The sequence below is a fragment of the Epinephelus lanceolatus genome, chromosome 3 (assembly GCF_041903045.1).
Source record: "Epinephelus lanceolatus isolate andai-2023 chromosome 3, ASM4190304v1, whole genome shotgun sequence".
Taxonomy (NCBI): Eukaryota; Metazoa; Chordata; class Actinopteri; order Perciformes; family Serranidae; genus Epinephelus; species Epinephelus lanceolatus.
Window position 1 is genome coordinate 51,020,141 of NC_135736.1, and position 18,116 is coordinate 51,038,256.

An 18,116-nucleotide genomic window follows, 5' to 3' on the forward strand; every position below is an offset into this window, starting at 1 on the left:
AGATGTTGATGTCAGATGAAGTTCCACAGACGCTCTGATGTCATGTCCCTCCTGTTCTGACATCACAACACGTCTCTGTTCACAGCGTCCATGAGACACCTGAATGTACCCGAGAGCTTCTGTGACCACGTGTCCTCACTGTGTGTGTGTGTGTGTGTGTGTGTGTGTGTGTGTGTGTGTGTGTGTTGTGATTGAGGAACTTGCTGATATTTCCTCCCGTCCGTGGGTCCGTGAACACCTCAGCAGCGGTGGGCGTCGCGCGCTGATCAGACCTGATTAATGTCACCTGCGGGTGTGACGTCAGCGGCTCGTGAGCAGCGGACCGTACTGACCGAGTTTACCGTGAGTGTGAGCAGAGACACGGCGGCGGGATGCACAAAGGCCTCAAGAAGTACTTCGTCAACATGGACGAGTTCCTGAGCAGCCTCGGCCTCTACCGGAAGATGGTGGCGCGCGACGCGTCCAGTCTGTTCCGAGCCGTGTCGGAGCAGGTGAGTAGGGCGGGCCGACACCGGGGGGTCAGAGGGTAGGGGTCAGACATGTTTGTGCTGACTGACACGTGCTCCCAGGTGTGTGTGTGTGTGTGTGTGTGTGTGTGTTACAGTCAGAGTTAATCCGGTTTGGTGCGGTCTGACCTCTGTTGCCATGGACACAGTCCCATCTTGAGACGTGACGTTTAAAAACCAGACCAGACCCACTGAGTCTGTGATCTCCATCACCTCCACTTGTCACTTGTTGGTTTGAGGCGGAGCTTAATGGGGCGGAGCCTCTGTGTGAATGTAGAGTGGAGACGGGTGTAGGTCAGGGTCTGGGTCTGGGTCAGGGTGTAGGTCAGGGTGTAGGTCAGGGTTGGGGTCAGGGGGACCAGACGACCTGAAAAATTCAGGACAGTCCCAAAATCCAAGAAGTTGTCCCGAATCCTGAATCCTGCCCTAACTGTCCCAAAAATGACACTAGAGCAGAGTGTGGAGGAGTTATTGCCTGATAAAACATTAAAAACTGATCATGGTGGTTGAGTCACATTTTGCAGATCTGGAAAGTTATGGCATCAGTGAAGTCGTGGACTTTTGCTGTGTGTAGTGGAAATGTTTGTGTGCCTGCTGACGTCATGTTGCTCTGACATGTGGCGTTTGTTCACCATCATGTACGTTCCTTTATTTTCTCACTGCGTTCTGTCTCTTCATGTTTGTTTAAACAGAGTTTGAATCTGATTGGCTTGAAAAACACAGAGCAAGTGAGACAAAAAATGGGTCCTTGAAAGGACTCACCTGTCGTACGCAGCTGGTTGTACGCAGCTGGTTGTACGCAGCTGGTTGTACGCAGCTGGTTGTACGCAGCTGGTTGTGCGCAGCTGGTTGTGCGCAGCTGGCTGTGCGCAGCTGGTTGTGCGCAGCTGGCTGTGCGCAGCTGGCTGTGCGCAGCTGGTTGTGCGCAGCTGGTTGTGCGCAGCTGGTTGTGCACAGCTGGTTGTGCGCAGCTGGCTGTACGCAGCTGGTTGTACGCAGCTGGTTGTGCGCAGCTGGCTGTACGCAGCTGGTTGTACGCAGCTGGTTGTGCGCAGCTGGTTGTGCACAGCTGGTTGTGCACAGCTGGTTGTGCACAGCTGGTTGTGCGCAGCTGGCTGTGCGCAGCTGGTTGTGCGCAGCTGGTTGTACACAGCTGTTGGACTCACCTTTCAGACCACAGATTGTTCTAAATCTTAATTGTGTCTCTGAGTTTAAGGAGAACTGACAGGAAACAGGATGTGATGTAATAATCTGAACAACTAACGTGTGTGTGTGTGTGTGTGTGTGTGTGTAGTTGTATTACTCTCAGAACTACCATCAGAGGATCCGTCAGGACTGCGCCAACTTCATGAGAGCCAACAGATGCAACTTTGAACCAGTGAGTCACTGATCTGCATCTGTCCAATCTGCATTGATGTATCACAGCATCACAAATTGTCTCTCTGCGCTCTGTCTCTCCCTCCTCGTTTGCCAGCTCGCTGAAATTCTGTTTAAAATAAAGTTTGAATCTGATTTTTTTGAAAAACTTCTGGTAAGTAGGGCAAGGAAAAAAATCACTACGGGTCCTCAAAAAGTCCCGAAGAAAATGTGAGAAACTCTGTTAGGAGCTCCTGGTTCTGAGTTGGCTGCTAACAGCTGCTATTCTTCTTCTTTGAGTTAGCCGCTAACTGCTAACAGCAGAGTCCGTCACAGTGTCCGTCACAGCGTCCGTCACAGCGTCCGTCACAGAGTCCGTCACAGCTTCTGTCACAGCGTCCGTCACAGCTTCTGTCACAGCGTCCGTCACAGCGTCCGTCACAGAGTCCGTCACAGCGTCCGTCACAGCGTCCGTCACAGCTTCTGTCACAGCGTCCGTCACAGAGTCCGTCACAGAGTCCGTCACAGCGTCCGTCACAGCGTCCGTCACAGAGTCCGTCACAGAGTCCGTCACAGCGTCCGTCACAGCGTCCGTCACAGCGTCCGTCACAGCGTCTGTCACAGAGTCCGTCACAGCGTCCGTCACAGCGTCTGTCACAGCGTCTGTCACAGAGTCCGTCACAGGGTCTGTCACAGCGTCTGTCACAGAGTCTGTCACAGAGTCCGTCACAGGGTCTGTCACAGCGTCTGTCACAGCGTCCGTCACAGAGTCTGTCACAGAGTCCGTCACAGCGTCTGTCACAGCGTCCGTCACAGCGTCTGTCACAGAGTCCGTCACAGAGTCCGTCACAGATTCTGTCACAGCGTCCGTCACAGCGTCCGTCACAGAGTCTGTCACAGAGTCTGTCACAGAGTCTGTCACAGATTCTGTCACAGCGTCCGTCACAGCGTCTGTCACAGAGTCCGTCACAGGGTCTGTCACAGCGTCCGTCACAGAGTCCGTCACAGCGTCTGTCACAGAGTCTGTCACAGATTCTGTCACAGCGTCCGTCACAGCGTCTGTCACAGAGTCTGTCACAGAGTCCGTCACAGGGTCTGTCACAGCGTCCGTCACAGAGTCCGTCACAGCGTCCGTCACAGAGTCCGTCACAGATTCTGTCACAGAGTCTGTCACAGCGTCCGTCACAGCGTCCGTCACAGCGTCTGTCACAGGGTCTGTCACAGCGTCCGTCACAGAGTCCGTCACAGCGTCCGTCAGAGAGTCCGTCACAGATTCTGTCACAGAGTCTGTCACAGCGTCCGTCACAGCGTCCGTCACAGCGTCTGTCACAGAGTCCGTCACAGCGTCTGTCACAGAGTCTGTCACAGAGTCCGTCACAGCGTCTGTCACAGAGTCCGTCACAGAGTCCGTCACAGATTCTGTCACAGCGTCCGTCACAGCGTCTGTCACAGAGTCTGTCACAGAGTCCGTCACAGGGTCTGTCACAGAGTCCGTCACAGCGTCTGTCACAGAGTCCGTCACAGAGTCCGTCACAGATTCTGTCACAGCGTCCGTCACAGCGTCTGTCACAGAGTCTGTCACAGAGTCCGTCACAGGGTCTGTCACAGCATCCGTCACAGAGTCCGTCACAGCGTCCGTCACAGAGTCCGTCACAGATTCTGTCACAGCGTCCGTCACAGCGTCTGTCACAGAGTCCGTCACAGAGTCCGTCACAGAGTCCGTCACAGCGTCTGTCACAGCGTCTGTCACAGCGTCCGTCACAGAGTCTGTCACAGAGGGATTATAATGTGTCACTGATCATAGACTGGTCCTGACCAGGTGAGCTCTGCTGCATCAGTTACCATGGTAATCAGTCCAGGTGAGAGGAGACTGACGTGTCCTCAGGTTCAGGTGGTCTCAGCTCGTCTCTCTTCTCTTTCAGTTCGTTGAAGGTTCGTTTGAGAAATATCTGGAACGTCTGGAGGACCCCAAGGTGACGACCAGCCTTCACTACAGTGTGTGTGTGTGTGTGTGTGTGTGTGTGTGTGTGTGTGTGTGTGTGTGTGTGTGTGTGTGTGTAACAGTCTGTGACAATGTGTGACTCTGTGTGTCAGCAGTGTGTGACTGTGTGTGTATCAGTGTGTAACAGTGGTTGTGTGTTTCCAGGAGACGGTGGGCCAGGTGGAGATCAAGGCTCTGTCTCAGCTGTACAGGTGAAACAGGTTCACCTGCTGCCACCTGAAGATCAGTGTGACACAGTCACAACCAGCTGCTGACTATAGCTTCATGTTCAACACACACACACACACACACACACACACACACACACTGGGATCTTTGTTAATATCTGAGAGAAAGACATTTATTTATTTGTTTGTTTGTTTGTTTATTTTAGGCGTTGTTTCCTGATCTATCGTTACCCAGGGAAACCAGCCACAGTGATCTCAGAGGACGACTTTGTCGACAAGGTGAAGAAGTTCATGTTGTTGTTGTTTAATGTGGAGGTATAACTATTAAAGTACATACAGGTGACATACAGGTGACATACAGGTGACATACAGGTGACACACAGGAGACACACAGGTGACACACAGGAGACACACAGGTGACATACAGGTGACACACAGGTGACATACAGGTGACACACAGGTGACACACAGGAGACACAGGTGACACACAGGTGACACACAGGTAACATACAGGAGACACACAGGTGACATACAGGTGACATACAGGAGACACACAGGTGACACACAGGAGACACACAGGAGACACACAGGAGACATACAGGAGACACACAGGTGACATACAGGTGACACACAGGTGACACACAGGTGACACACAGGTGACACACAGGAGACACACAGGAGACACACAAGAGACATACAGGTGACACAGGAGACACACAGGAGACATACAGGTGACATATAGGTGACACACAGGTGACACACAGGTGACATACAGGTGACACACAGGTGGCATACAGGAGACACACAGATGACATACAGGTGACATACAGGAGACACACAGGTGACACACAGGTGACATACAGGAGACACACAGATGACATGCAGGTGACACACAGGAGGCAAACGGGAGATATATAGGAGACACACAGGTGACATACAGGAGACATACAGGAGACATACAGGTGACATACAGGTGACACACAGGAGACACACAGGTGACATACAGGTGACATACACCTGACACACAGGTGACACACAGGTGACACACAGGTGACACACAGGAGACACACAGGAGACATACAGGTGACACACAGGAGACACACAGGTGACATACAGGTGACATACAGGAGACACAGGTGACACACAGGAGACACACAGGTGACATACAGGTGACACACAGGAGACACACAGGAGACACACAGGTGACATACAGGAGACACACAGGAGACACACAGGAGGCATACAGGAGACATACAGGTGACATACAGGTGACATACAGGAGACACACAGGAGACACACAGGTGACACACAGGAGACACACAGGAGACATACAGGTGACACACAGGAGACACACAGGAGACACACAGGTGACATACAGGAGACACACAGGAGACACACAGGAGGCATACAGGTGACATACAGGAGACACACAGGAGACACACAGGAGGCATACAGGTGACATACAGGTGACATACAGGAGACACACAGGAGGCATACAGGAGACACACAGATGACATACAGGAGACATACAGGAGACACACAGGTGACATACAGGTGACACACAGGTGACACACAGATGACATACAGGTGACATACAGGTGACACACAGGTGACACACAGGTGACACACAGGAGACATACAGGAGACATACAGGTGACACACAGGTGACACACAGGTGACAAACAGGAGACACACAGGAGACATAGGAGACACACAGGAGACACACAGGTGACATACAGGAGACACACAGGAGACACACAGGAGGCATACAGGTGACATACAGGTGACATACAGGAGACACACAGGAGGCATACAGGAGACACACAGATGACATACAGGAGACATACAGGAGACACACAGGTGACATACAGGTGACATACAGGTGACACACAGATGACATACAGGTGACATACAGGTGACACACAGGTGACACACAGGAGATACAGGTGACACACAGGTGACACACAGGAGACATACAGGAGACATACAGGTGACACACAGGTGACAAACAGGAGACACACAGGAGACATATAGGAGACACACAGGTGACATACAGGAGACATATAGGAGACATATAGGAAACACACAGGAGACATACAGGTGACACACAGGTGACATACAGGAGACATATAGGAGACATATAGGAAACACACAGGAGACATACAGGTGACATACAGGTGACACACAGATGACATACAGGTGACATACAGGAGACACAGGTGACACACAGGAGACATACAGAAGACACACAGGAGGCACACAGAAGACATAGGAGACACACAGGTGACATACAGGTGACACACAGGAGACACACAGGTGACATACAGGTGACATACAGGAGACACACAGGTGACACACAGATGACATACAGGAGACATACAGGAGACACACAGGTGACATACAGGTGACACACAGGAGACACACAGGTGACATACAGGAGACACACACGAGATACACGAGACAAACAGGTGACACACAGGTGACACACAGGTGTCACACAGGTGACACACAGGAGACACACAGGTGACACACAGGTGACATACAGGAGACACACAGGTGACACACAGGTGACACACAGGAGACACACAGGTGACAAACAGGTGACAAACAGGAGACACACAGGTGACATACAGGTGACATACAGGAGACACACAGGTGACATACAGGTGACATACAGGAGACACACAGGAGACACACAGGTGACACACAGGTGACATACAGGAGTCACACAGGTGACACACAGGTGACATACAGGAGATATACAGGAGATATACAGGTGACATAAGGGTGACACAGGTGACCTACAGGTGGTACAGCAGGTCACGTGACAAAGTCAATCAGTACTGACAAAGTCGTTTGTGTTGCCCAGGTGACGCTGTGTTGCTCTATCAATGGTCACTATGACATTGTTTACCCGAGGAGTTACCCAGCCTCTGCTGCCCTCTGTCAGTGTGAGTACTGATCAGTGATTGGTGGATGATGGCTTTAAAGGAACAGTACAGTAAAGACTCATATGAGTGTGTGTATCTGTGTGTAATGTGCGTATGTGTCTGTAGCTCTTTTCTATGAGCTGCTCTACACTCATGTGTTTGGGTTTGAGGAGGCGGAGCTTTGTCAGGCCATGGAAGCCTTCAGGGTCGGAGGTCGTCGCTATAGAAACAGCCTCTCAGTGTGTAGCGATGTTGACCTGGGCTACGACGCTCCTGAGTACCCATGTCACAGGTGCACACACACACACACACACACACACACACACTAATGTTCAGGATGTTGTGATCGTAACAGTCACAGTCAACTTCACCACAGATGTAACTGTTTAAATGGGTCAGCTGTGATGTCATCGTAGAGCTGCATGCAGCATGTTGATTCTCTCTGTTGATCATCAGACGGCTGCACCGGCGGAGTCACAAAGTGAGAGTTGTTAGCGTCACACGGCTAACGTTAGCCAACAGTTATTACCACGTCTAACAAGGTCAAGACGTTTCAGTTAGGGCTGTAGTCAACCAAAGAAAATCTTGGTCGACTAAAGTCGCACATAATCTTCAACTAATCGATTAGTCGTGGGGAAAAAAATCTGCACGTTATTTTTACTTCTGCGGTGGTGTGTCTGTGTCACTCTGCAGTTACACCTCCAAAACTCTAGTCGGCAGTGGAGGACTGTGTTAAGAGCTGTAAAGTTTAGGTGATTCAAAACACACATTAAACACACATTAAACACATATTAAACACACAATCACACATTAAACACACATTAATCACACATTAATCACACATTAAACACATATTAAACACATAATCACACATTAAACACATATTAAACACACAAACACATTAAACACACAATCACACATCAAACACAGTAAACACACATTAAACACACGTCAAACACACGTTAAACACACATTAAACATGGCTTAATAGAGACAGTGTCAAACACAAATCAGCTTCACTACAACATTCACAGACAAACACTTGTCTTTATTTGGACATATTTCCCCCACAAATACAACATGCTAACATTATTAGCACAAGCCTATGGCATTTTACATTGTATAAATTAGCTTAGCGACGAGCGGAGATTTCCTCTGCTCATATGAAGCCAGTATAAATCCCTGAAGGATAAAAAACACACGACTTAAAATGCTATTTTAGTGGAGGCTTTACTGTCTTCACAATTTATTGTTTCTTATCTGTGAAATACAAGTAAATACAAGCGGCGTTTTGTTGGATTTTGGCTCACTCTATCACTCAGTGTTGACTATGTGAGAGCCTGGTCCTGCGCGTTCTTTAATGAAGAGAATAGAGAAGATATTCGGTCTCAATCAGTAGGTTTATTAAGCAGTAAAGGAATAAAGTTACAGAGCTCTGGGTCTGATCTTCACGTCCCTGACGAACAACAACAAAGTGTCAGTTCACGAAGTCTGACCTCTTGTCTCTCCCTGACCCAGTATATTTCAGCGTAACAGAGTGTCATTGTGCACGGACGTGGTTCAGTCTTCTCATTGGTTGCTCGCTGCCTGCTTCCTCATTCTCTTACACAGCTGCCTCGTGTTGATCTGAGTTGTTGGGGCTGACCTTCCTGTTTTGAGAAGACAAGAGCAACACCTCCCCAACCCCAATGGACAGAATTATCTGAATACAACACATTCTGTTCTTTCTGCCATGCATGGTCATAATTATCTATTCTAGCTGCATGTGATTATGTGAGCTCATCCGTGACAGCACTATACTTCTCCTTCTGTACTTCTCCACTCTGTAAAGCAAGCACATTTCAATCAGTTAAATCATCACAGTAGTTTTTAGAGTTGCCACCCGTCCCGTTTTTCCCAGAATTGTTCTCTTTTTTTATCAGCTGTCCCCGGGGAAAAAAAAATCTCTCCCGGGACACAATTTGTCCCGTTTTTTGGGGAAAATGCAGCAGCAGCAGGCCAAGGAGTCTGTCCAGAACGACGCATAGTGCGTCCAAATTCACACCTGTTCTTCTCTATGGTTTTTCTCCGCGACCGTGCGTCATAGCGAGAAGCCACGCATATCACGTGAAACAGCGGAATCGTAGCTTTCCGAATGTTTTCATAGCGAAAGAAAATGATAAAGTTACACTAAAATGATGTATAACAGAGCTTTCATACAGCTTTGCACACACATTACTCTTGGATGGATTAATTGCGAATGCAGCATCGCACAGAAATGCCACACATATCACATGAAAGTGCAGGAGCAGAGCTTTCCATTGATACCACACACATCATTGTACTGTCATCCTGTCACGCTATAAATCCAGATTAATTGTCTACAAAATAAAATCCTGACGAATTTCTTTACAATCCATTATACAGATCTTGTTATCAGTCACTTCATATAGTGAGGAATATCGTATCTTACCACGTCTTAGGCTTGTGTGTGTTTCTCCCTGTCTATCCACATTTGTAGTCCGGCTTTCAAGATGCAAATATCTCCATATTGTCCAGTTGACACTCCATCAAACTTTGTATGACAAGACCAGCCACTTCACCTTTGCGCACCCAGACAACTGCAGCCTAATTATGCATGCTGACAGGGCCGTAGTCACCATATACATTGAGGGGGACACGTGCCCCCCCCACCAATGCCCAATTTTTTTTTACTGCAATCAAAGTCAATCAATCAATCAATTTTATTTATAAGCCCAATATCACAAATCACAATTTGCCTCACAGGGCTTTACAGCATACGACATCCCTCTGTCCTTATGACCCTCACAGCTGATCAGGAAAAACTCCCCAAAAAACCCTTTAACGGGGGAAAAAAAACAGTAGAAACCTCAGGAAGAGCAACTGAGGAGGGATCCCTCTTCCAGGACGGACAGACGTGCAATAGATGTCGTACAGAACAGATCAGCATAATAAATTAACAGTAATCCGTATGACACAATGAGAGAGAGAGAGAGAGAGACAGAGAGAGAGAGAGAGAGAGAGAGAGATGCAGGTAATGACAGTAGCTTACAACAACATTATTGAAAGTAATAATATTATAGTTATAGTTCTGGCTACTGTGGTACAATATGTTGAAAGTATGTATTAATATCTGGCAGTATACATGTGTGACAATAATCATATGTGTATAATAACAGTAGAAGTATGACTAATGACTAATGATGGCAGCAGCAGCAGGAGGCATCTGGCAGGACCACGGCAGCAGCACAACCACACACGTCACACTGTCCAGGCACCGCTGTGATATGAGTTAATCTGAGAGACAGTGGAGCACAAAGGCTCCGGAGAAGAAGCCGAGTTAGTGACATCCAGAATGGCTGAGTTAGCAAGATGCAGTAATAGAATACGAGAGAGAGAGAGAGAGAGAGAAGGAGAGAGAGAGGGAGAGAGAGGGAGCCCGGTGTATTATAGGGGGTCCTCCGGCAGACTAGGCCTAAGTCAGCCTAACTAGGGGCTGGTACAGGGCAAGCCTGAGCCAGCCCTAACTATAAGCTTTATCAAAGAGGAAAGTCTTAAGTCTAGTCTTAAATGTGGAGACGGTGTCTGCCTCCCGGACCGTAACAGGAAGATGATTCCACAGGAGAGGAGCCTGATAGCTGAAGGCTCTGGCTCCTGATCTACTTTTGGAGACTTTAGGGACCACGAGTAACCCTGCGTTCTCAGAGCGCAGTGTTCTGGTGGGATAATATGGCACTATGAGCTCTCTAAGATATGATGGAGCTTGACCATTTAGAGCTTTATAAGTTAACAGTAGGATTTTAAATTCAATTCTGGATTTTACAGGGAGCCAGTGCAGAGAAGCTAAAACAGGAGAAATATGATCTCGTTTCTTAGTTCCTGTTAGTACACGTGCTGCTGCATTCTGAATTAGCTGGAGAGTTTTTAAGGACTTACTAGAGCTACCTGATAATAGCGAGTGGCAAATATTATCTTGGAGGACATCATTGCACTTGGTTGACTATTTTTTTATGATCTTAGATGTAAATATTGCATGTTTACATCTAAGATCATAGAAAAATAGTCAACCAAGTGCAATGATGGTTGGTTGGTTGACTATTTTTCTATGATCTTAGATGTAAATATTGCATGTTTCTTTCAGATAAAACACATTTTTGACTTGTGAATGAGTCAATGGAATTTCTTGCAATAATGAAAAAATACTGGCAATCATGTCCGCCTGGCACAAACCACATGTTTTGGACAGCTGTGAAGTGACAGAATGTCCCAGCATCATGGTTCTTATATTGCCAGATTCCAGAGAGTCTCCCCTCTTCATATATGGCAGATTATGTCAACTTCCAACTTGCTATGGTGAGATACATGTAAAAATGTAAGAATTTAGTAACACGGATTTGTTTTTTTCATTGATATAAAAATTAATATAAAATACAGGCACATGGAAGGACATGAAATGATGGCAAATCTGGTCTCCTATGTCTGAATTTCATGTTCATTGGTCAGTCTGAACTGGTAATAATGGCCGAGTCCTCCGCCTCAAACACTTGGTCGAGTGTCCCTTTTTTTCACAAATCCAAGGTGGCAACCCTAGTAGTTTTCCATTATATATGTCACACAGTTCATGTCTTAAATGTGTAAGCAACACACCTATATTCCATTAGTTTCCACTGAGGGAAATGGTGTCAGCTTACAGAAACAGACAGGAGGTCTGCGTCACTGTGACGCTGAGCGTGAGGGTGGGCGAGCTCAACGTTGTGTAAACAACAGGGGTGTTTTGAAAACACCCCCATTTTCACAGGTAACTTAGCCTGTCTCCCCCACCGCAGGAAATAATGGATTAATCCTGGAAAGCTGTTGATGGAAAGTAACACAGCGATTATTCGACCAATGAGAATTTGGTCGGACGAGAGCATAGTGACCAAATAATTGACCAAATAATCGAATAGTCGACCAGGAGACTACAGCCCTAGTTTCAGAGTTGGTGCGAGTTTGTTGGGACCGTGTTGAAGCTGATGATGTTATGATGATGTAATGTAAATGACATCATGCTGAACATGTTATCACAGACGTGTCACATGAACCACCAACTGCTGCACCATAATGTCATGTCGTACTCAGGTGTGTTTTGTCCTACAGGGAGGAGTCAGAGCCGGGTGGAGCTGCTGAGGAGAAACGAGCTGTGGTCGACGACGTCAAGGTGGGGGTGGTGGTGGGGGGCAGTAATGTGTCAGACACACCACTGTCATGTGTGCTGTCATGTGTGCTGTCATGTGTCAGACACACCGCTGTCATGTGTGCTGTCATGTGTGCTGTCATGTGTCAGACACACCGCTGTCATGTGTGCTGTCATGTGTGCTGTCATGTGTCAGACACACCGCTGTCATGTGTGCTGTCATGTGTGCCGTCATGTGTCAGACACACCACTGTCATGTGTGCTGTCATGTGTGCTGTCATGTGTCAGACACACGCTGTCATGTGTGCTGTCATGTGTGCTGTCATGTATCAGACACACGCTGTCATGTGTGCTGTCATGTGTCAGACACAGAACATGCAACAAGTGAATCTTTCATCACAGCCAACATGTCACGTGCACACAGCCAACATGTCACGTGCACACGCTTGGAACACGTGCACAATTTTAATTTCAGTCTGTAACAAATTGAGATGATATTTAAAAATGTAACTTTGTATGTTTCTCTCTAATCCTGACCTGTTGTGTTTTTATTGGTCAGCCTCCTGCAGAAGCCCCTCCCCCCTCCAGACTGTCTCTTCCTTTTAAGGTGATGAAGTCTCTAGACGGAGACGTGTACAGAAACCTGGAGTTTGACGTGTGGCAGGACACCTGTAAAGGTAACACACACACACACACACACACACACACACACACACATCCGTCACTTTCAAATAAAACAACCTATCAACGTGTTTTTATCATGAGCCAACATTTAGTCATGTGGTCAGCTGATTGGTTGAGCCTCGTCACTGTGAGGTCACCACTTAGAGAATCTGGCCTCTAGTTTCGCAGACCTGGCTTCACCAACTGGGTGTGGCCAGGCGGATTTTTCAAGTTTGGCACACCGTGCGCGCTGGCACAGCTACTCCTCTTTCCCACCTCCGTCCCTCCTACCGGTGCAAGTCGGAAAGAAGGAGGAGAGAAGGCGTGGAGTGGGTTTTACACCTATCACACCAATCAAATGAGCCCCTCTCCTCACCCTTAAATGTGCCGCGCGAAGGCGTAATGAGAGTTTACTGAATTCACTATGGCAGAAGAGAACAGCAGCGTCAGACAGCCAAACTCCTCCCAGGAGGAAACTTATGTTTTGGTCCGGGAGGTCCAAGCTCACAGTGTCTGAATATACAGAACTGCAAGCAGACCTCCACGGGCTGATGATGCAAAGGTAGCCTGGGAGGAGGTCACCACAATTGTAAATCAATGTTGTGTTTCTCTCGTGTGTGCACGCTCTCTCTTTCTCTCTCACAGTCTCACTCTGTTTCTTTTCTCTTGACTTTTCTAAGATGACAGATGCTGAATATATACTCCCTATCTGATGCTGTGGCTGTGTGTGTTTGGCTGAGAGGGATGTGAACTCATTAGTTTGCAGGCTGTGTTAATCAAATCAGGTTGGGTTTCCATTACACGTGCCAAATGTGCCAAACGGTGCCAGTCCCCTTTGATCTGACATCAGATGTGACGGGACAGTCGATATAGAGATACATTTATGTGCTGATTGCAGATAGTTGCATTGAATAGTGGTTTTGTGGCTATTTATTGCATTGTTAATGTGCCTGATATTCTGGAAACCTGCCTGTGAGGTTTTGGTGACGTGTGCGCACTGTCCGCCGGTCAGCCAAACTTCAGCTTACACTGGCCGCGCTCCCCCTGCGCTGACAGTAGACCTGGTTTCAGATGGCGAGCTTTTAGCGCACCTTCGGCGAAGCCTTTCGGCACGAGACTGTCACTGGGCCAAGCTGGATCTGTCGACACCTCCCCCTGCTGCGCCGCCACACCCATCTCAGCGCACCTCGGTCTGCCAAACTACCAAACTGAGCGCGCCTCGGGTTGCGCTGCTCGAAACTAGCTCTGCGTGGGCTTCGCCACCCTGTGCCACCCTGCGTCACCCTGTGCCACCCTGTGCCACCCTGTGCCACCCTGCGCCACCCTCCGCCACCCTCCGCCACCCTCCGCCACCCTCTGCCACCCTCTGCCACCCTCTGCCACCCTGCGCCACCCTCCGCCACCCTCCGCCACCCCGGCCACCCTGCGCCACTCTCTGCCACCCTGTGCCACCCTGCGCCACCCTGCGCCACCCTGCGCCACCCTCTGCCACCCTGCGCCACCCTGTGCCACCCTGTGCCACCCTGCGCCACCCTGCGCCACCCTCTGCCACCCTCTGCCACCCTCTGCCACCCTGCGCCACCCTGCGCCACCCTGCGCCACCCTGCGCCACCCTGTGCCACCCTGCGCCACCCTCTGCCACCCTGCGCCACCCTGTGCCACCCTGTGCCACCCTGCGCCACCCTCTGCCACCCTCTGCCACCCTGCGCCACCCTGTGCCGCCCTGCGCCGCGCCGGGAAACTAGAGGCCTCCATCAGTACATGAAGGTGTTTTAAAAACAGCTGTGAACTCCGGAAACTGTGACTGTTAGTGATGTGAAAGTACTGACCAGTAATCAGATTACTGAGGTAATCAGATTACTGTATAAATCAGATTACTGTATAAATCAGATTACCAAGGTAATCAGATTATTGTATCAATCAGAATACTTAGGTAATCAGGTTACTGTGTGTGACTGACAGAGATGCAGAAGACAGACTACATGGTGTTCGCAGGACGGCAGTATTTCCTGGGAGACAAGTGTCAGGTAAGAAAACACTGCAGGACACAGAGTATCAGAGCTGCGTCCGTCCGTCTGTCTGGAGGTGAACAGAAACATGTATGTTCATATTTATATTTCCTGTCTGTGTGTGTGGACGGCCGTCACTGAAGAGACTCCGTCCACACTTTAAAGCTCCAGTGTGTCAGACTGAGGATTACAAATTACAGATTACATCCAGCTGAAACTTCTCCTGGTCAGAATTCCTTCAGTATTGAGGAGTTGAATTCTTCAGAGGAACAAACAGGTTCAGGTTATAAATCAGCTGCTGATTATGAACATGACAGCTGATAGACAGCTGGTTGACAGCTGTCATCTGTTTGCAGCTCAGTTGATGTGAAGTATCGTTGGCTGAGCAAAGGATTGTGGGTCAGAACAGTCAGCAAATCATCCTGACTTACAGAGAGAGTTTTTCCTGGTGATACATTTTTAAGAAAATTCTTAGAATTGTGACGTTTTCTTAGAATTTCCCTTAAAGTTAAGACTAAAAGTTAAGACTCAAAGTCAAGACTCAAAGTTAAGACGAGGTCCTGGTGAAGATAAAAGTTCGACACAGAGAGGTCAGAAATATTTTCCAAACACTGGATGACAGAGGAAATGAAATGCTACAGATCAGATGTGGCAGTGATGATATCTGTGGATGATGTCATCAGGGATACACACACATTTATGACCCAACACAACGCCATAACATCAGAAACAAAATGATGACATCATCACTGAGGTATGTGAGGTCAGAGCAGCAGTGATGAGTTGAGTCTGTCTCAACCTTCATCAGCAGTGATCACACTAACACTGACACTGTCACAGTCTGCAGTTCATCTCATGTCCACTGGGTGTCCTCACACCTTACAGGCTCACAGAGGGGCGTGTCTCTGACAACTAATCACATCACACCTAACAACAGGGTCGACCACACCTCCTCACTGAGGTCACAGTTTCTGTCCCAGCATTGCTCTGAGAACTTTCCTGAATCATCCTGAGCTCAGATTGCTCACTGACAGTTCGGAGCTGTGTGACGATTCTCAGGATGTCTGTGACTACGCCTCCTGGCGGTGTAGAACATCCTGGTATTTTTGGTGTACAGAACCTTATGGTAGACTGGAACACACAGACAGTATGTTTGCATTTGTTTGGTCTCCTCTCTGATACCCGTCTCACATCGTTACCTCTGTGTTTGTTTCAGGTGCGTCTGGAGCCGAAGGGGAAGTACTACAACGCCTTCATCCAGGAAGTAGGAACACACTCATCAGCCGTCACCGTCTTCATCGAGGAGCTGGGAGAGAAGTAAACACACACAACCTAACCCTCACACAGCCTGCAGGACCACTGAGGAGCAGCTTCTACAGTCTGTCTCTAACATGTCCCTCTCTGCCTCAGACACCTGGTTCCTCTGACTGATCTGAAACCAGTCAATCCAGTTCCTGCCTGGAACGTTGCTGCTCCCACGAGAAAAGGAGACATGGGTACGATCCAGTTACTTTCTACTGATGTGACGTCCTCCTGACTGATGTGAGGTCCTCTTGACTGATGTGAGGTCCTCCTGACTGATGTGAGGTCCTCTTGACTGATGTGAGGTCCTCTTGACTGATGTGAGGTCCTCTTGACTGATGAGAGGTCCTCTTGACTGATGTGAGGTCCTCCTGACTGATGTGACGTCCTCTTGACCGATGTGAGGTCCTCTTGACTGATGTGAGGTCCTCCTGACTGATGTGACGTCCTCTTGACTGATGTGACGTCCTCTTGACTGATGTGAGGTCCTCTTGACTGATGTGACGTCCTCCTGACTGATGTGACGTCCTCCTGACTGATGTGAGGTCCTCTTGACTGATGTGAGGTCCTCTTGACTGATGTGACGTCCTCCTGACTGATGTGAGGTCCTCCTGACTGATGTGACGTCCTCCTGACTGATGTGAGGTCCTCCTGACTGGTGTGACGTCCTCTTGACTGATGTGAGGTCCTCTTGACTGATGTGACGTTCTCCTGACTGATGTGAGGTCCTCCTGACTGATGTGAGGTCCTCCTGACTGATGTGAGGTCCTCTTGACTGATGTGACGTCCTCCTGACTGATGTGACGTCCTCCTGACTGATGTGAGGTCCTCTTGACTGATGTGAGGTCCTCCTGACTGATGTGAGGTCCTCTTGACTGATGTGACGTCCTCTTGACTGATGTGAGGTCCTCTTGACTGATGTGAGGTCCTCCTGACTGATGTGACGTCCTCCTGACTGATGTGAGGTCCTCCTGACTGATGTGAGGTCCTCTTGACTGATGTGAGGTCCTCTTGACTGATGTGAGGTCCTCTTGACTGATGTGACGTCCTCCTGACTGATGTGAGGTCCTCCTGACTGATGTGACGTCCTCCTGACTGATGTGAGGTCCTCTTGACTGATGTGACGTCCTCCTGACTGATGTGAGGTCCTCCTGACTGATGTGACGTCCTCCTGACTGATGTGAGGTCCTCCTGACTGGTGTGACGTCCTCTTGACTGATGTGAGGTCCTCTTGACTGATGTGACGTTCTCCTGACTGATGTGAGGTCCTCCTGACTGATGTGAGGTCCTCCTGACTGATGTGAGGTCCTCTTGACTGATGTGACGTCCTCCTGACTGATGTGACGTCCTCCTGACTGATGTGAGGTCCTCTTGACTGATGTGAGGTCCTCCTGACTGATGTGAGGTCCTCTTGACTGATGTGACGTCCTCTTGACTGATGTGAGGTCCTCTTGACTGATGTGAGGTCCTCCTGACTGATGTGACGTCCTCCTGACTGATGTGAGGTCCTCCTGACTGATGTGAGGTCCTCTTGACTGATGTGAGGTCCTCTTGACTGATGTGAGGTCCTCTTGACTGATGTGACGTCCTCCTGACTGATGTGAGGTCCTCCTGACTGATGTGACGTCCTCCTGACTGATGTGAGGTCCTCCTGACTGGTGTGACGTCCTCTTGACTGATGTGAGGTCCTCTTGACTGATGTGACGTCCTCCTGACTGATGTGACGTCCTCCTGACTGATATGAGGTTCTCTTGACTGGTGTGACGTCCTCTTGACTGATGTGACGTCCTCTTGACTGATGTGACGTTCTCCTGACTGATGTGACGTCCTCTTGACTGATGTGAGGTCCTCCTGACTGATGTGAGGTCCTCCTGACTGATGTGACGTCCTCCTGACTGATGTGAGGTCCTCCTGACTGATGGGAGGTCCTCCTGACTGATGTGACGTCCTCCTGACTGATGTGACGTCCTCCTGACTGATGTGAGGTCCTCCTGACTGATGTGAGGTC

The 18,116-nt window shown here is 49.0% G+C and overlaps 1 protein-coding gene across 2 annotated transcripts in view; it reads left to right on the top strand.

Moving 5' to 3' along the window:
• The first annotated feature begins 262 nt into the window (after nt 1-262).
• The window catches only part of alg13 (ALG13 UDP-N-acetylglucosaminyltransferase subunit), a 29,381-nt gene continuing 11,527 nt past the window's right edge, over nt 263-18,116 (top strand). For both annotated transcript variants that reach the window (XM_078166568.1, XM_078166569.1), the window contains exons 1-12: nt 263-491; nt 1,801-1,884; nt 3,785-3,835; nt 4,009-4,055; nt 4,238-4,310; nt 6,901-6,982; nt 7,088-7,253; nt 12,098-12,158; nt 12,694-12,811; nt 14,760-14,824; nt 16,023-16,123; nt 16,217-16,302. In XM_078166568.1, the coding sequence (XP_078022694.1) occupies nt 372-491; nt 1,801-1,884; nt 3,785-3,835; nt 4,009-4,055; nt 4,238-4,310; nt 6,901-6,982; nt 7,088-7,253; nt 12,098-12,158; nt 12,694-12,811; nt 14,760-14,824; nt 16,023-16,123; nt 16,217-16,302 (1,054 nt within the window). In that variant the 5' untranslated portion in view covers nt 263-371. The remainder of the gene's footprint in view (nt 492-1,800; nt 1,885-3,784; nt 3,836-4,008; nt 4,056-4,237; nt 4,311-6,900; nt 6,983-7,087; nt 7,254-12,097; nt 12,159-12,693; nt 12,812-14,759; nt 14,825-16,022; nt 16,124-16,216; nt 16,303-18,116) is intronic.